At 38.1% G+C, this 17,162-nt stretch overlaps 3 protein-coding genes across 3 annotated transcripts; all 3 read left to right on the top strand.

The window, feature by feature from the left end:
* The first annotated feature begins 1,708 nt into the window (after nt 1–1,708).
* LOC117791875 (serine protease 7) lies at nt 1,709–4,371 on the top strand. The gene is made up of 3 exons (XM_034631787.1): nt 1,709–1,803; nt 2,340–2,946; nt 3,600–4,371. The coding sequence occupies exons 1-3, from the start codon at nt 1,716–1,718 to the stop codon at nt 4,192–4,194; spliced, it is 1,290 nt and encodes a 429-aa protein (XP_034487678.1). The 5' UTR covers nt 1,709–1,715; the 3' UTR covers nt 4,195–4,371.
* Nucleotides 4,372–5,962: 1,591 nt separating this feature from the next.
* LOC117791874 (phenoloxidase-activating factor 1) lies at nt 5,963–8,293 on the top strand. The gene is made up of 4 exons (XM_034631786.1): nt 5,963–6,701; nt 7,347–7,443; nt 7,514–7,812; nt 7,874–8,293. Exons 1-4 carry the CDS (start codon nt 6,134–6,136, stop codon nt 8,200–8,202), a joined length of 1,293 nt encoding a protein of 430 aa, XP_034487677.1. The 5' UTR covers nt 5,963–6,133; the 3' UTR covers nt 8,203–8,293.
* Nucleotides 8,294–11,860: 3,567 nt separating this feature from the next.
* Nucleotides 11,861–12,267, top strand: LOC117792542. The gene is made up of 2 exons (XM_034632722.1): nt 11,861–11,979; nt 12,049–12,267. Exons 1-2 carry the CDS (start codon nt 11,893–11,895, stop codon nt 12,265–12,267), a joined length of 306 nt encoding a protein of 101 aa, XP_034488613.1. The 5' UTR covers nt 11,861–11,892.
* Nucleotides 12,268–17,162: the final 4,895 nt, after the last annotated feature.

Raw genomic sequence — 17,162 nt, forward strand, 5'->3', positions numbered from 1 at the left:
TCGCTTAATTAGACCATCCCCACGCCCATTTTCCGGCGCAGACGTTTATCTGGCGTTGACATTTCCCGCGTGCGCTTATTTAACTTATATTTGAACCCTTTCTGCGGTAATATGTTGATCTTGTTGGTAACCCGCCGTGGTCGTCCAATTTGGGAACGAAATGAAAGGGAAATAGCAGGAAATTAAAGGATTTTGCGGTTACACCATCAACTAGCGAACTGTCCTCGCTGCGGGGCGTACTTTGAAATTCAATAAAAGAATCAAAATCTGTGGCAAAACAACAAATTTTATCATTGATAATTGGATAAGCGAACGGAAAAGATTTTCTTAAGTCCGCAACAGAAACTTTGCTGTTTTAAGTGTTAAATGCTCTTACTTTCCTTCACATTCACCTTCAGACTATTTTAAATCAGGTTTAAATAAGTTTGAAAACGAGTAATCGATAGATATATCGCACACATATACACATATTTATCTGTTCTAATTGATAAGAAACCTAATTTATTTAAACGTGCATTAAATTTAACGTATTTTTTTTAATTCTATTTTTATACTTTAAAATAGTGGGATAAATCCGGGTAGAGAAGATTTAATCTTATGTATCGTATCTGAGGGATTTGCATTCTTAGATATATGAAAATAAAGCGGGAAAATCATAAATTAATTTTTACATCTTCTGGGTAGCATCTTCATTTGATAAATCAGTTGTTTTATATGTTATCGAATAGGAACTACAAGATACGGAATGTATAAGTGGCTCCCATTCATTACCAGTTCAGTAAGATTCTATTAGTCATTATTTGAAAATTTATTACATTTAACGTTCATATGTGTATATTTTTTGCAAATGATATGCAGTTGATTCACCTCAACTGTCTCCAGGTAGCTTATGGAGATTTTTTTATATGATATGTAAAGCTTATAAGTCAATATGCACCATAAGGAACTTGGTAACGTTATGGGTCTAAAAGTGTTAGGATAGTCTCGAAAACTGGCTTTGTGATTAACACAAAAAATCTCTCACGCCTCGTTTTCTGTGTTAATCACATTTGTATTTGTTTAGAAATTTTGTAATTATTAAATTTATTGATAAAGTTTAACACTTGATCAAATCGCAAAAAGAATTATCTTAATCTGTGAAATTGTTGTAGATCACAGTTATAAGCCATATGAGTAACCTGTTAACGCAATTTAGAATTTATTGAATGAGTCTTCGTCATACCCAATAAGTTGCTTTGAAACGGATTCTGGTCAGACGTCATTGATTTGAGGTTTTTTTTTTTATGTATTTTGACTTTGGTTTAGTTCATTGCACCCTAAGCACTTCTTTAAGTTCATATTTTTTACATTATGACTATTTTTTGATGCTGTCTAGTTTTACCTAGTGACATGCATTATTATTTAAGAAGAATATTTCAGAGCCAAAACAGCAACTGGAAATTCACTTGACCACAAGCTAAGCCCCTTTTGGCCAACAAAAGCACCTCATTGATGTTGATCAACCTGCTGATTAGCTGGCGAGCGATTTTTAAGTACCGGTTCTCATATTCACATTCATACACACGCTCATTCGCATACTCGAACTCGAACACGGCTTGTTCTTATAACTGCTCTGACTCTCAGTTAACCCGATCGACTATAAAAGCTCTGCCCCAACTTGCATCATTTACAGTCTTAATTCTAAACTCGAGCTTAATAATAACAAACAATATCGCATGCAATACTCTAGTATTACAACAATAACAATGAAAGTATTTATATTTTTGCTGTGCATTTGGGGAGTGGATTTAACAAATGGTCGATGTAAGTTGCAAACCCATTAATGCTGACCACAAAATCACCGGGATTTTATTGGTCAAATGTGTCAAAACGAATAAAAAAAAATCCCATAATCCGTGGAAAAGCTCATCTTTAAAGTCAACTTTTTGTGGAAAAAAAAATGATTAAACTTTCGATGCATTTGCGTGCCAGATGCATTTGGGATATTACCAATGATTAATTTGAATTTGTCAATATTTTGGTAATTTTCCAATCGCTACGATCAACAAAAACCACAATTAATACAGCCAGAAAAACTTTTTTTCTATGTACATGCATATATTAAAAAGTGGTCATGAAATTAAATTAGCTCTTAAGCTGAGCAATTAAAATAAATTACTAAATTACACAACTTTTTAAATTTAAAGAACAGAATTTCGAAAATTCAAGGACATTTTTTTGAGTGTAGTGGCAGTCGCAAGAATGTCGCAATAAAATTGTAGTCGCGTGTGTGACGCGTGATTCCCCTTGTTGAAAAAGAACCAGATTGTGATCGTCTGTCTTCTGTCTTCTCCTTGCAGATGCTCGTTGTATAAATCCAAATCAGCGTCCCGGTCTCTGTGTCCAGATAGGTGAGTGTCAGACACTGTATTCGGTATTGCAACAGGCCAACCTGTCACCGATGGAGAAGCAATTTGTCAGGGCATCCGGCTGTGGCATGGGCACCGATAATCGTCCCTTTGTCTGCTGCACCAGGGATACAGGTTACACCCGCAGTCGCCGTTTGACGCCCTCGTTTTCGGACTATGGTGACTTTGGCTTCGATAATAGTTGGAATCCAGCACCTACAACAGCTGCACCACGCACTCAGCTATTTCCCAGCCAGGATTTTAGACCTTGGAGTTTCGGAGAAGAGAGCATAGAAAGAAATGTGGTGCAGGGACAGGGCGATGGCTCCAGTTTATTGCCACAGCCACCGACCTGTGGTGGCGTTACCATCGACAACAAAATCTACGGTGGCGAGGACACTGATCTTTATGAATTCCCCTGGACAGTGCTTCTGGAATACAGACGCGTCACGGGCAATGGACTGTCCACCAGCTGTGCGGGCACGTTGATTAATCAGCGTTATATTCTAACCGCAGCTCATTGTCTAACGGGACGCATTGTGCGAGATATTGGACCACTGTGAGTATTATGGGGAATTAGGTATTATTTATTATATATTTTGTTGTATTTAATGTTAGGCTATGGATTAATAAGATTCGTACTTTGGATAGGAATTGCTAAGTGTAACTACTTAGCATCCGGAATTCATTAGCATATTGTTCCTTCTGAAAGAATTCCATTGCAAACTGGTTTCCTAAGTGATAGTCACAACAAATTTCAGTTTATTCAGCTTATTCATAACTTCTGAGCGAGTTCTCTGAAATAAGCTACACTTTCTAGCAAATCAATTAAATTAAACAGGAATCCCCGCAACGCGTCCAAAATGTAACACTCCCAAATAGCCAACTGGGCATTGTTTGTTGATTTCTTTTTGTTTTGATTTTTTATTTCTAAATTCAAGCATATTAATTAGTTAACTAAACGGCCAAACCAGATTCAAAGTGTTTTCGTGAATCATTTAATGATCGGCGGGGGCATGAGACGGGTTCAAAGTGGATAACAATTCGTTACGCTCTTAATTTACTTGACCGGTTCGGTTTGATGCTTGGGTGCTTGAGTCTGTTGTCTGGCACATTCGCACTTTTAAAATTCAATTAGCTATATCTGATTTCCTGCTTAATGAGCACCCCAAAAACTCACACTCTAACTTAAATTTCTACTCAATTTTCCAGTGCCTCGGCGAGACTTGGGGAGCACGATACGCGCAGCACTGTGGACTGTCCCAATGGAGGTGGAACCTGTGCCCCGGCAGCTGAGCGTGTGGGCATTGAAGAGTTGCGTGTGCATGAGCTCTACAAGGAGTCATCTCCAAATCAATTACATGACATTGGCCTGATCCGTTTGGAGCGCAATGTGCGATATTCGAACAGTATTCAGCCTGTTTGTTTGCCCTCTGTGGTGGCGCCTGAAACAAAGCGAGCTGGTCAACAGTACACGGTGGTTGGTTGGGGCAGGACCCTGCAGACATCTCGTAGTCCTGTCAAACAGAAGCTGACCGTCAGCTACGTGGAGCCGGCGCAGTGCAAACGCAAATTTGCCGAGCGTAAGATTAGCATTGTGCCGACTCAGCTCTGCGCTGGTGGCAAGTATGCCCAGGATAGCTGCGATGGTGACTCTGGTGGTCCTTTGATGCGTTTCCGTGACAACTCCTGGGTGCTAGAGGGCATCGTATCCTTTGGCTATAAGTGCGGACTCAAAGATTGGCCCGGTGTCTACACGAGCGTTGCGGCCTACGACATCTGGATAAAACAGAATGTGAGGCTCTAAACCCAACCCCTACAACCTAGGTTAAGTTTGAAGCTCGTATTGTGATCTTGCTTTCCATAATCGTACATTGTGCATATAATCATAATCATTAACAAACAAATATATGCAATATTTATTCATAAGTGTTAGCTACTCGTATTTAGTCAATAAATAAAATAATACCCAATAACATGTGAATGAACTGTGTGTGTATTTGAAAAATGTTTTGGATTTTCCAAACGGCTTTGGGCCAGAAACAATCGCCAGCCATTGACATTGCAACCGCAGTTTAATTGGCCACCGCCAATAAGCATAAACCACAAGAAAACTTCCGGTAACAACTGATCGCAGCAGCTGCCTGTTTGTTGAATTTGGACTTTGGTCAATACTTCTGCGGTCGCTTTTTATTGTAAGCACGGTTTCGGTTGGCGCCACTTAAAAACTGTCGTTTGAGAGAAATTTTCAGTTAGAAATCTGATGTTCCGTTTGAAGACTCGAGATTTTAAAATATGCCGGATTTTTGTTTTATACATTCTAACTCTCTTTCCTATTGTTTGTTACCTTTTCTGGCCGTTTCATGGTTACAATAATTAAACACTTGATGTTAAGTTATTCGTAATAAAATTGATTTTTGAATGAGACAGCAGCCGCAGAGAAAGAATGTCAGTTACTCATAGTTATGATATAGTTCTCAGCTATCTCCATGTGGGAAATTTTGTTATGATTGATCGAAAGCGATTATTACATAAAGTTTATTCAAGTTATTAAGTGAGTCTAGCTAGATAAAAACTAAGTAAAAGGGTATATTGATTTTAAATTATTATTATATTATATATGTATTTATTTATTATTATTATTGTTGAAATAAACATAATTCTCGAGTCAAATGTAATCTCGAAAATCTAAGGCAATTCCTTCAATAATTTCACGTAAGTTTTGACAGATAATAAAATATACATCAGTTAGATGTAATAATAAACTTATGCTTACTTAACTTAACTTAAATTTATTTTTCTACCGATTAAAAACAAACATTTATGAAAAAAATTCAGATTATTGCATAATAACATTGTATTAATCTATATAATTTTAAAAATATCTTTAAGCATTACTCAACTTTAGTTCACATATATTTAATTAACAAGAAATAGAAGTAGTTACACTCATTGATCTGCACCAAGTTTAACTAACACTTTTCGTCAAAGCTGCAAAAAGCTTTTAAGTACACTTAACGATTAAAAAGCTCAGCCGAAAAGTATGCAATGCCAAAAGCTCGAACAGCGAACGAAAGTGAAACTGAAAGTAAAAATAAAAATATAAAGGTTTCAATGCTGAGCGGCAGGTCTGATTGCATAACCGGCCCCGGGGACCGGTTAGCGGGCAACGGGCAACGGGGAGCACAACGAAAAGCTTGACCGTTGCTCCCGTTTCGCAGGCGTTGACGTTGACGTCGACGCTGACGGCGCAGTTGACTGCAGTTTGAGAGCTCGTTTTGGTGTCACAAGCGTCGGCGGAGGCTTTGTTGGTGATCGGGGCGGGGGACGATGAGCTGTCGCTTATTTATTTTAATTTTTTGGCACTTTGAGCTTCGGCTCTTCCGACTCCGAAACTGAGGTTTCGGTTTCGGTTTCAGTTTCAGTTTTGGTTGTGGCTGCGACAGCGGCAGCGACTGAATCTGCGGCTCAGTCGACGACCGTTGGGAGCAGCATTCAAATTGAATTTCAATACACGGCGGAGCGTTCACGCGAGCGGATTGTGTGCGACATTTGCGTTTGTTTTAGCGGTTTGCGATTGCGTATACGCCGTGTCTGCTCGCGACTCGTCTCGTCTCATCTTGTCTCGTCTGTTTGTTGTCATTCGTTGTTTACATATTACGTTTGTTGCTCGTGCCACGTTTCTGTCACTTCGCCTCGTGTCACGTCTAATCGATTGATCGATTTATTTATTTATCCGATCGCTGATGTACCTGTACCTCTACCCCAACAACGGCGCATTGTGGGCGGCCAGCGCATTGTTTGCCCTTGGCCTCGCCATCAGCTGTTGCTGCACAGCAACTGCTGAGACAGCCCTCGCTGAGTCCAGTCCCACCTGCGAGATACCCAACGAGACAAAACGCGGCATCTGCGTGCCGGTGAGCCAATGTGCCGCCTATCTGCAGGTGCGCAATGTGACCAATCTCAGCTCCGAGCGGGTGAACTTCCTCAAGAAGGTGCAGTGTGATGTGGAGGCGACAAAGGATGCGGACAATCCCAACGTCGACTACAAACCGCTTGTTTGCTGTCCGGCCAATGGCCAGGATTATCTCTATCCGGTCATACAGTTCTCCAAGTTTGAGTATCGTCGTTTTCTGGACGTCACCGCGAGGTTCAAGCGCAAAAAACTCAAACGACGCATTCAAACCGTTGAACCGAGCACGGGTTTCAATTTGTTGAACGAATGTGGCAAGCAGGTGACAAATCGCATATATGGCGGCGAAATCGCTGAGCTGGACGAATATCCCTGGCTAGCACTGTTGGTCTATCATTCAAGTATGTTATTGCTGATTTGTAAGATGATTGAGAGTAATAGACTCTCTTCTTTATACAAAATGTGTTTTTATTTGCATTATCTGAAAAATTAATAATTCTCAAAGTGTGTATATTAGGGCGTATCGATTTTTTCGAAAAAAAACAAATGGTACCCCATATTCGTAATCTATGGTCAATTCTAAGATGTTTCAACCAAGAAATCATAGTTCTAAAATCTATTTCTAGTCCCCGCTTTTTGAGTTGTAAAATTTTGTGTTTTTAGTATAAAAATTTGTTTAAAGGACAATTACTCCTTTGTTTCTATAATAATTCTATAAAATTTTGAAAGTCCTGGTCCCAACACGAGTTTTGATACCAATCTTGTCAGGATCGGACTAAAAACACTAAAGATATGATAATAAAAGCATGACAAAAATGTCGAAAAAATAAATTTTTCAACTCAAAAAGCGGGGACTAGGAATTGATTTTAGAACTATGGTTTCTTGGTAAAAACATCTTAGAATTGACCGTAGATTACAAATATGAGGTACAATTTGAAAATTTGATTTGGCTTATACAAAACGATGCACTCTAATGTACATGTATAAAAATGTGTATAATAAGTGCAATATTAGTAATTAGAGTAATCATTCTTTTTTTTTGTAGACAACTATGGCTGCAGTGGAGCTTTGATTGATGATCGTCATATTTTGACCGCTGCTCACTGTGTCCAGGGCGAGGGTGTAAGAGAGCGACGTGGACTGTAAGTCAGTTATCAATTTCTTACCAATTCTTTTGCAATTTCTAATAACTATATTTTAATAAACACACAGTAAACATGTGCGTTTGGGCGAGTTCAATGTGAAGACGGAGCCGGATTGCATTGAAGAGCCCAATTATTTGAGCTGTGCAGACGCCGCACTGGATATTGCCTTTGAGCACATACATGTGCATCCGGAGTACAAGGAGTATTCCAATTATAAGTACAATGATATTGCTATAATTCGACTGAAGCATCCGGTTTCATTCACGCACTTCATCATGCCCATTTGCCTGCCAAGCAAAAGCGCCCAAACGCCGCTGGTCGAGGGCCAAATGTTCTCAGTCTCCGGCTGGGGACGCACCGATCTCTGTAAGTGTGGATCTAATAATCCTCAAAATTCTTATTTCATTAATGATTAATGTTATTGCAGTCAACAAGTACTTTATTAGCACACACAGCCCCATCAAGCTGAAGCTGCGCATTCCCTACGTTTCCAATGAGAATTGCAGCAAGATTCTCGATCTCTATGGAGTTCGTTTGGGTCCCAAACAGCTCTGTGCCGGTGGCGAGAAGTCCAAGGATACGTGTGCCGGCGATAGTGGAGGTCCTCTCATGTACTTTGATCGCCCGCATTCCCGCTGGGTAGCCTATGGAATCGTTAGCTACGGCTTCACCCAATGCGGTTCCGGACCCGGAGTTTATACGTCCGTCTTGAGCTACATTAGCTGGATTGAGAGCATCATTAAGCCACAGAGCTGAGAAGGCGGAATGTGGCACGTCAGATTGACGTCAGATTTGTGAAGCTTTTATACTGTTATTTAAAGATCGAATACCAAGAAGGAAGCATGGCTAAAAGGGAGTGGGAGGGAGGGGGGGGAGAGGGGCGTTCTGTTTGTGTCTATAAATATTTGTACATATTTTGTTTAATTATCTAACTTTATTCACTATACAAGTAGTGTTGTGTGTGCGCGCGTGTATGTGTGTGTGTGTGTGTGTGTGTTGTTAACAAAAGTCTGAAAAACATGTTGCTATTTAAATAATCTATTAAAATATTTACACACACTTGCGGTTTCAATTAATCAAATGCGAGAAATGTTTCAAGACCTTGGCTAAAATGATTATATGAAGCTGGATTTATTGTCGAAAAGTCGATGAATCATTCGCGTTGGAAGTGCACTAAATGAAATGCCCTTGAGGACAGCAGGAGGGTGAAGGGGAATTGACATGAAGAAAATGGTTAAGAGACTGAGAGGCATAAAGACTGAGACTGAGACTGAGACTGAGACACAGACAGGTGAACAGACAATCATCAGCTGTTTCACTACTTTTCCAGCAGCTGGTTAAACTTGATATTGCAGTTTTTTGATGTCGTCATTGATTGCCACACTTTGCTTTCACTCCCCATTCGCGTGCACTCAAAAGCGTAGCTTCAGCTTCAGTTTCAGTTTCAGCCTCAGAGCGACTGCGACTTGGCCAATTTGAGCGACAATGATGCAATGCAGCCGCAACTGCTGCCCAAATTCAAATCGATGTCATTCATCCATCAGCCAGCTTGGTTAGCCAAAAATAGCCGCAAACAAAGCACAACATTTGTATGCACAGTTAGCTGTCAGTTGCTACCCCCTCCCCCGGCTTTCTTCCTCCTCTACCCACCTCTCTCTGCACCCGTTACGTTCTCCACTGTGCCACTGACCAAAATTGGCCTGGCCAATGGCTGAATGATGTTGCCGTTGTCCATAATGATCATTATCATTATCATCATCTTCATAATGATGGTGCGTCAGCGTAGTGAAAGTGAACTTGACTCTTTGACGCTCTCATGTTGATGTTGAAGTTAATGTTAATGTTACCCGCTGATATCATATGTCTATGCATATACGTGTGTGTGTGTGTGTGTGTGTGTGTGTGTGTGTGTGTGTGCATTAATATTCATGATGATAGTTATCAGAAGACAGCTTGGCGCTCTCTATTGTTGTTGTTATTATCGCCCTGTTTGCTCAGCTCATTATAAAGCTTTGGCGATTTTTGTTAACCTTGAACTACATAGATTTTTGTGTTTATGTATATTTTGTATATATGTACATTTTGTGATTGTGTTGTCTGTGAATTGGCAAACAATTATGGCATTGAAAAGGGCTTGCAAATTTTAATGCAATTTAGCTGATAACTTAATGTTAATTAAAGCTCGCTTATAATTGCTCTCTACTTAAGTAATGTAAATGGTATGAATTCAAATCAATCTAAACGCATTTGATAACAGATCATCCAGAGAAATATTGTGAAAAATAGCAGTCATAGAATTAATCGATTGATAATCAACAATTTGTATGAATTGATTTGAAATTAGATGTTTTTATTAAGAAAATACTTTTCAAATATTAAAGCTTAAATTTTGCTTTGCAGCTTAACCTTAACTAATGTATGTATTTTAGGGAATCTATAAATATAAGTTGTTTTGTCTTGTATTTTGATAGCTTTTAGGTATAAATTTGAATAAGTATAAATATGAACTCAAATCAATCTAATCGCATTTGATAACAGAGAATCATCCAGAGAAATATTATTCAAAATCGGATTACTATAGCATATAGCAGTCATAGAATTTATCGATTGAAAATCAACAATTTGTATAAATGGTTTTAAAATTAGATGTTTTTTTTTTTACAAAATATTTTTCAAATATTAAAGTTTAAATTTTATTTTGCAGCTTAACCTCAATTAATGTTTGTATTTTAGGAAATCTATAAATATAAGTTGTTTTGTAGTGTATTTTGCTAGCTTTTAAGTACAAATTTGAATAAGTAGAAATATGAATTCAAATCAATCTAATCGCATTTGATCACAGATCATCCAGAGAAATATTGTGAAAAATTGGATTACTATAGCATATAGCAGTCATTGAATTAATTGATTGAAAATCAACAATTTGTATGAATTGATTTGAAATTAGATGTTTTTATTTAGAAAATATTTTTCAAATATTAAAGCTTAAATTTTGCTTTGCAGCTTAACCTTAATTAATGTATGTATTTTAGGAAATCTTTAAATATAAGTTGTTTTGTCTTGTATTTTGCTAGCTTTAAGGTAGCGGCTTTAAGCCGCCCACTTAAATTGGGCGGCTAAATTTTTCTTTCTCAATTATGCTCAATTTTCAACAATTTTTATAGTTTACTAAATAGTTATACTCGTAGTACTTATCTGTACGAAGCACACAAGTAATGCGATTACTGCAAAAATTTAGAGTGCAGCTGCCACGCCTTTGAGGCAATTATAGGCAATTTTGTAAAGTCGGTTTTCTGTATGACAAAAGGTCGACTAATCAGTTTCAGGAAGTAAACAACCCTCCTTAAAAAAATAATTGAGTTACGCAACGTTTTGTTATTGCGGCCTTTGAACATTTGTATAAAAAGTTTGTTTGGCCAAATGGGAAAATTATAAGGTGGACTATGAAATTAGCCATATGCCATATAAGAGCTCTACAGGTGCAGAACAGTTGGCCCTAAAAGGTTTGAGTTCTTTTTGTTATTTTCTTTTCATTCATTCGCTTCATTTTATGCCCTTCACAATTGCTTTGCTATTTATTTGCAGCTGAGCCCAAATGCAAAACGATAAAAGTTTATCGAGTTGTTAATATTGTTCGACTCATATCAATAAATGCGACAACGTGCAACGCAGACGACGGCAGACATGACATTGACATGCCATTAAATGCCTTGCCACTAACAGGACATTCACACAACGTCAGGATACAGGATACAATCATCAAATGCTTTGCATGACGAGCACCCCTTACCCTGTACTACAGGGGTGAGGGCAAGGGTAACATTTGGGCCAAATTGTTGTAGAAATTCAATGAAATTAGAATGCGAAAAAATAAAATGAAAGAGCGCAATGTATAAATGGCAAAAGTGCTGCGGATCAGTTTCATTAGTTAATGGATTCTCAATTGAATTACATAGGAAATAAAAACAGAATTAATGCCAAGTGAGCGGCAAAATGTCAAAGAGAGAGAGACAGATATGTATGCATGACTTTGCATGACTTCTTATCGTAGTTAAAGCATTTTGCGTCTTTAAAACTGAACAGAAACAAACTTGCAACTTAATACACTCGCTGTAATTAAAACATAAAGATATAATAATAGATTGCAATCTATTTTCAAACTGGATTTCTTTAAATAAAATTAATTATTAAAAAAAATTATAATCCTTACATCAAGGCCGCAAACCTTCAAAGTTTTGAAGATGATTTGAATCGTTGGTCTATGTAAAGGGTATTATGTACAACTATACTGCAAAGACATGCAGTTTACTATCTCTACTGCGACTCAAACAACTATATTATGCTAAAGTTCAAAACAACAATCGAATTATCATTCGATGTGTACGAGTTGAAGAAAGTGGATGCTTGCAACTTGGTGGCATCAACAAGTACTCTTAGTAAGATAAAATGGTTTCCAGTTGCTTCTGCTTGACTTTATTAAGTCTATATTTTGTGATCATAAATTGCCAGCAGCAAAGCACAGAGATGACAAAGGTAAGTGTTTCTAAAAAACGTATTTTATCTTATAACTTGAATTATAATTATTAATTTCTATGTACACAGAATGTGGTCTTAATCAAGCCCATAAAATACTCCTGCCAGGAACCTGCAGCCATTGTGTTTGGCAATCCGCCTCGTCACCGATTTGGTAGGCGAAGGATGTTTATCAACAATGTTAAGAAGAATGAAATTGATATAACCACTAGACGCACCAGGCGAAGAAAGCTTAAGTATTTCTGGAATAACTCAGGCAAAGCGACTACAGCAAAAGGTTTACAGTAATAATTTTTATGTATAAAGCGACTGTAAATTACATCGCCGCCCAGAAGTATGCAATGAAAAATATAAGTTAATGAAAAAAATGACGATTAATAAATACCCTAGTTGTAAGCTGGTAATGGCTAAATGAAAATGTTTTCAGTTTTTGAATAGAAAATTCGCTTTAAAAGATTTATACATATGAAGATGATGACATATAAATTTTTTATCAAATACATATGTAGATTAGATTATCAATTTTAATTTTAGTTATAATATTTTGATACAAAATACAAACTACAATGTTCACATTGGTCAAAAATAAATAAACTTCATATCTTTCTTCAAAGTTTTCTTCAACAATCTTTGAAATTCCCATGTATATTCTCTTAAAAATATCTGATTGCTCAACTGTACACAATGGCGTGCCACGTGACAATAACACAAAATAAACAAAATCTGTTGCAGTAAATATAAACAGCAATAGACATTAGATTTTTAATCAACATGGGCATAATGGGAAAACGGCAAAACCTTACCGATAATCATCACAATAATCGCGCACGTGATGCCAAAATTATGACTTTCAGTGTTGTGCGAAAATTATGAGAGAGGAAATTTGCATATTGCCAGGGAAGCATTTATACCCCGACCACCGCTACCTTCCCGTTGCTGGCTGCCACTTGAGTTGTTCAATATTTATTAAAAATTAGCAACAAGCTGTTGAAATGAATGAAAAATTCATTCAGAGGGTGGCAGTTGAATATACTGGTATGAATTTGTGGACGTCACGATGCCGTCGTTTCCTTCCGTTTATCTCATTTGCGTCCCTCTTGAAGGGTGCCAAAAGTGTGCAAATTATAAATATTCTTTTTTTCTTCCTATAATTATGCAGCTAGCTGAGTGTGGGAAGAAACAAAGATTTTCATTCTCTTCATGCTTTGAAATTCAATTGCTGTCAACGAAAGCAATGGACTCTCTGCTTTTGAGTGTAGGCGAAATGTCAGCCTGTTATTGTAGGCTTTTTAAGGCAATGGGTCATTGCTGCAGGGCAAAGACTTCAGTTAACAATCCACACACAATGTAAAAAGAATATTTAATTCCAATTTGGCGTCCCACAAAATAACATCAAATTTGCATATGAAAAACTAATTATAAACATTTTGTAACAGTTTCTTCAATTTACGTTTTTTATTTCTTCTCTTTTGTACTAATTGAAATTTGAACTGCTGTGCAAACACAAAGGTTGCCCTAGGGTGGGAGTTGGGCGTTGGAAAGTGGGTGTGGCTATGCAAACAACGACATATGTATACATGTATGTGTATGGTGGGGTTGGGTGATCTGGAAAGTAGCGGGGTGCAGGGTAAACTGTACAACTAGATGACAAATTCGTGTCACAAATAAATAAATAAGCAGACGGAAAACTTAAAGCAGTTCACACATACATATGTATGTAAGTGTGAGTATGTGAGTGTGTGTGTGTGTGTGTGTGTAGGCAACACTTGCGTCTTTTGGCAATTTTCCCAAAAACTCAAGTGCCACTCGCGGCAAGTATCTGCAATTTGTGGCTCTCTCCGTGTGAAGTTAGGCAACATTTTTTGCACATTAGCAGAGCGACAACAACACTTGAGCATGTGCAGCGGAAGTTGCTTCAAGTGGTCCTGATAATGCGACAAACTACAGCAGAGCCAAGCTCTCGAAACTGTCAGCTGTCAGTGAGATACATGCTTACCACACACACCTACAGCTCAATTACCACATGCCCCATGACGCACAGATTTACCAAAATATTTTCAAAGTCAAATACAATTTAATAGCAAACTGAGACAAGCGGACAAGGCCAAAGCCAACGCCTCGCCCCGGGCGTGGACAAACTATAAACGAGCGAGGGTCTATACCCTGTAAGCTGTGTAAAACGGGTATGACAATGCTATGGTAATCAGTAGAAAAAAAGTTGCATATTTAAGACTTTAAGGTTCGTAAAAATTAAAATCAAAGAATAAGTCGGAATATAAGTCAAAGTATCAGTTGAAGTATAATTCGTGGGATAGGTCGAAATAGAAGTCGAAGTATAAGTCAAGGTACAAGTCAAGGTTCATGTCAAATTATAAGTCGAAGTATAAGTCGAAGTATAAGTCGAAGATAAGTCGAAGAATAAGTCGAAGAATAAGTCGAAGAATAAGTCGAAGAATAAGTAAAAGTATAAGAAAAAGTATAAGAAAAAGTATAAGTAAAAGTATAAGTAAAAGTATAAAAAGTATAAGTAAAAGTATAAGTAAAAGTATAAGTAAAAGTATAAGTAAAAGTATAAGTAAAATATAAGTAAAAGTATAAGTAAAAGTATAAGTAAAAGTATAAGTAAAAGTATAAGTCGGGGTATAAGTCGATGTATAAGTCGAAGTATATTAAGAGTGTAATTTAAATATCCTATTCGTATGGATCCTGAATATTTAAAAATAAATAAATAAAATAGTAGTCATAGAAGATGCATTCACCTCAAAAAAAAGTTGACAAAAGTATCATCTGTCTACAGGGTATGCGCCAGTTAACTACTCGTTTGCTTATCGTAACTAGGACCACATGTGACCAGGTCCAATTGGTTCTTTGCTGGATGCGCTGGCGAACCCAATGGCTATGCAAATAACATTTAATTGTTTTGGCAAACAAAGGCGATGGAAAACAACAATAATAAGGGAAAATCGCAGCGGAAATTGAAAATGTGAAACTGTTTTCCAAGTGATACAATTCACAAATCGTAACATAGTCATGTTCATGTAAATTATAAGCCTCTCGGTATGTAACCCTAAATCTATATAACTATAAACGGCAAACGCCACATGAAGTCCCAAAGGAGAGGGATAAAAAGAGGGAGAAGAACGATTCATTTAAATTTGATATGGGATGCTTAAATCGAAATAACAATACGATGGATAAAAGTACAGTCCCAATAGCAACAGCAAGAGCAACAACAACCCCATAAAGCATTTGACGGTCCATTCGCGGGTAGTTAAAAGACAGAAACACCACCATGACGCGTATTTTGGGTTATGAGGTGAAAATCCTGTGCGGTACTCGAGTTGAATGGGCCATGGCACTTTAAGATGGCAAAAGGACTCGCATTCATATGCTAAGCATATGCCTTTCTCAACGAGAGGCAGTTGCTATTTTTTAATCGCTCAAAGCCAAATGCCAAAAAAGAAAACCTTTCCGACGAGTTTTTCCTTAACGTTTTCCATTTTCCTTGACTTTATTCCCTTTGCTGGCTTTTGTGTATGTTCCAGCCGATCGATTTGCATATGAATGAACGTAATAAGGCGTTAGGCAAGGAAATTAAAAGTAAGCTGCACAGCATCCTTGCGGCACATATGAGCTCAAGGAGCACAATGGATAAAGAGGCTGTTCCAGTTGGTTGCTGGTTGTTGGTGCTTGGTGCTTCTGTCATGTAATGAAACATTCCACGAGTGCGGAATTAATAGCTATGATTTGTCTTTTGTTGTGCCATGGAGTAGGCTTTAAATTGCATTGAATTGTTTAATTGAGCGGAAGCAGGAGAGCAGAAAGTGCAATGGGGATGAAAAACCTCAGGTGCTGTTACAACTATTCATTACAAGACCAGTTCCGTCTGCTCGCCTGATCAACTGCAATTATCCCAATGGACTCCGGAAATGACTTAAATCGAAATTACGACGCATTATCACAAAGTTTGCCTTGGATTTTTTCCTTATATGAGTTTCCCAAGCGACATTGAAATTTAATCAACTTGGTTTTTCCGACCAACTACTCACACTCATCGATGTTGATTTTTTTATTATGCTAAACGCACAAATGAGCTGCCCTCTGTCAATGACGATGTCAGGGGCCAGGGCAGCCAGCTGACCAGGGGTCGACCAAAAGGGAGACACGAACTTCATTGATTAACGATTGAACAAAAGACGCAGTAGCTGGCAAAGGAACTGTAGTTAAAGCTGTAGCTAAGGCTAAAGGAAAAGTTCCCTCGGGAGCAGGACACGCACATCCATATCAAAGTCCTCATGTGTGTGTGTGTGTGTGTGCCAGGACAATCGATGGCAACATAATCAAAAAATTAAAATCTCTTTATGTTTTTATGCTCGCTGATTGAATGGTTCCATTGTTGTTATTGCTCGGACAGTTTGATGTGCCGTTGATGGACTTGGACGACTGCACGACTGGACATGGACATGGACATGGACATGGTCGCGGCTGAGTGAACTAATCGCCCGAATGCGAAGTCGGAGTCGGATTCAACCCCTCTCCGGTCAGTGGCAGTCGAGTGTAATGGATACATGCGATATGCCAGGACATATTATCCTTTTCAGTAGGGAAAAGCGTCGATTAACTGACTGATGTGGACTAAAAGTGGAAGGGATATTGAAGCTAAACCGCGACACACGCTGCCGGAAAATGAACTGCAACTTCTTGTGTGGCTTCTTTTTGGATCATATTTAATTAAGTCACTATTTTGTTTAATCTCTAATCAAGTTATTAGCTTCGTTTTCAGCTACTTTTTGATACAGCTTTTAACGCTAATTGCAAGTGCTTCGAGTGGCTTTGAAGTGTAACAATAGTTCTAGTTCTTTGTGCCATCCAGGTGTGAACAGAGACTTGGCCAGAACAATGCCAGCTGCTGCTTCAAACGTGACCCAATGCAGAGTCTTGGTTAACTTATAAAACTGTCTCATAAATAGAATAAAAGTAGCACTCGAAGAGAATCCAATAAGCCGCCTGAAGGCAGAAACAATGACGCCTCGGTGATGACTAAGCGCTCTGAACACTCTCGACGGTCTTTTCACCCCAAACAGGGTGTCCCCTAGTCGGTTGGTATCCCATTCCCCTTTCGCTGTCCGTTTTATTGCAATTTGCGAACATTTTTGGTGAAAGTAAAAGCGAAAGCACAGCTA

The sequence above is a fragment of the Drosophila innubila genome (genome assembly GCF_004354385.1).
Source record: "Drosophila innubila isolate TH190305 chromosome 3R unlocalized genomic scaffold, UK_Dinn_1.0 2_E_3R, whole genome shotgun sequence".
Classification (NCBI taxonomy): Eukaryota; Metazoa; Arthropoda; class Insecta; order Diptera; family Drosophilidae; genus Drosophila; species Drosophila innubila.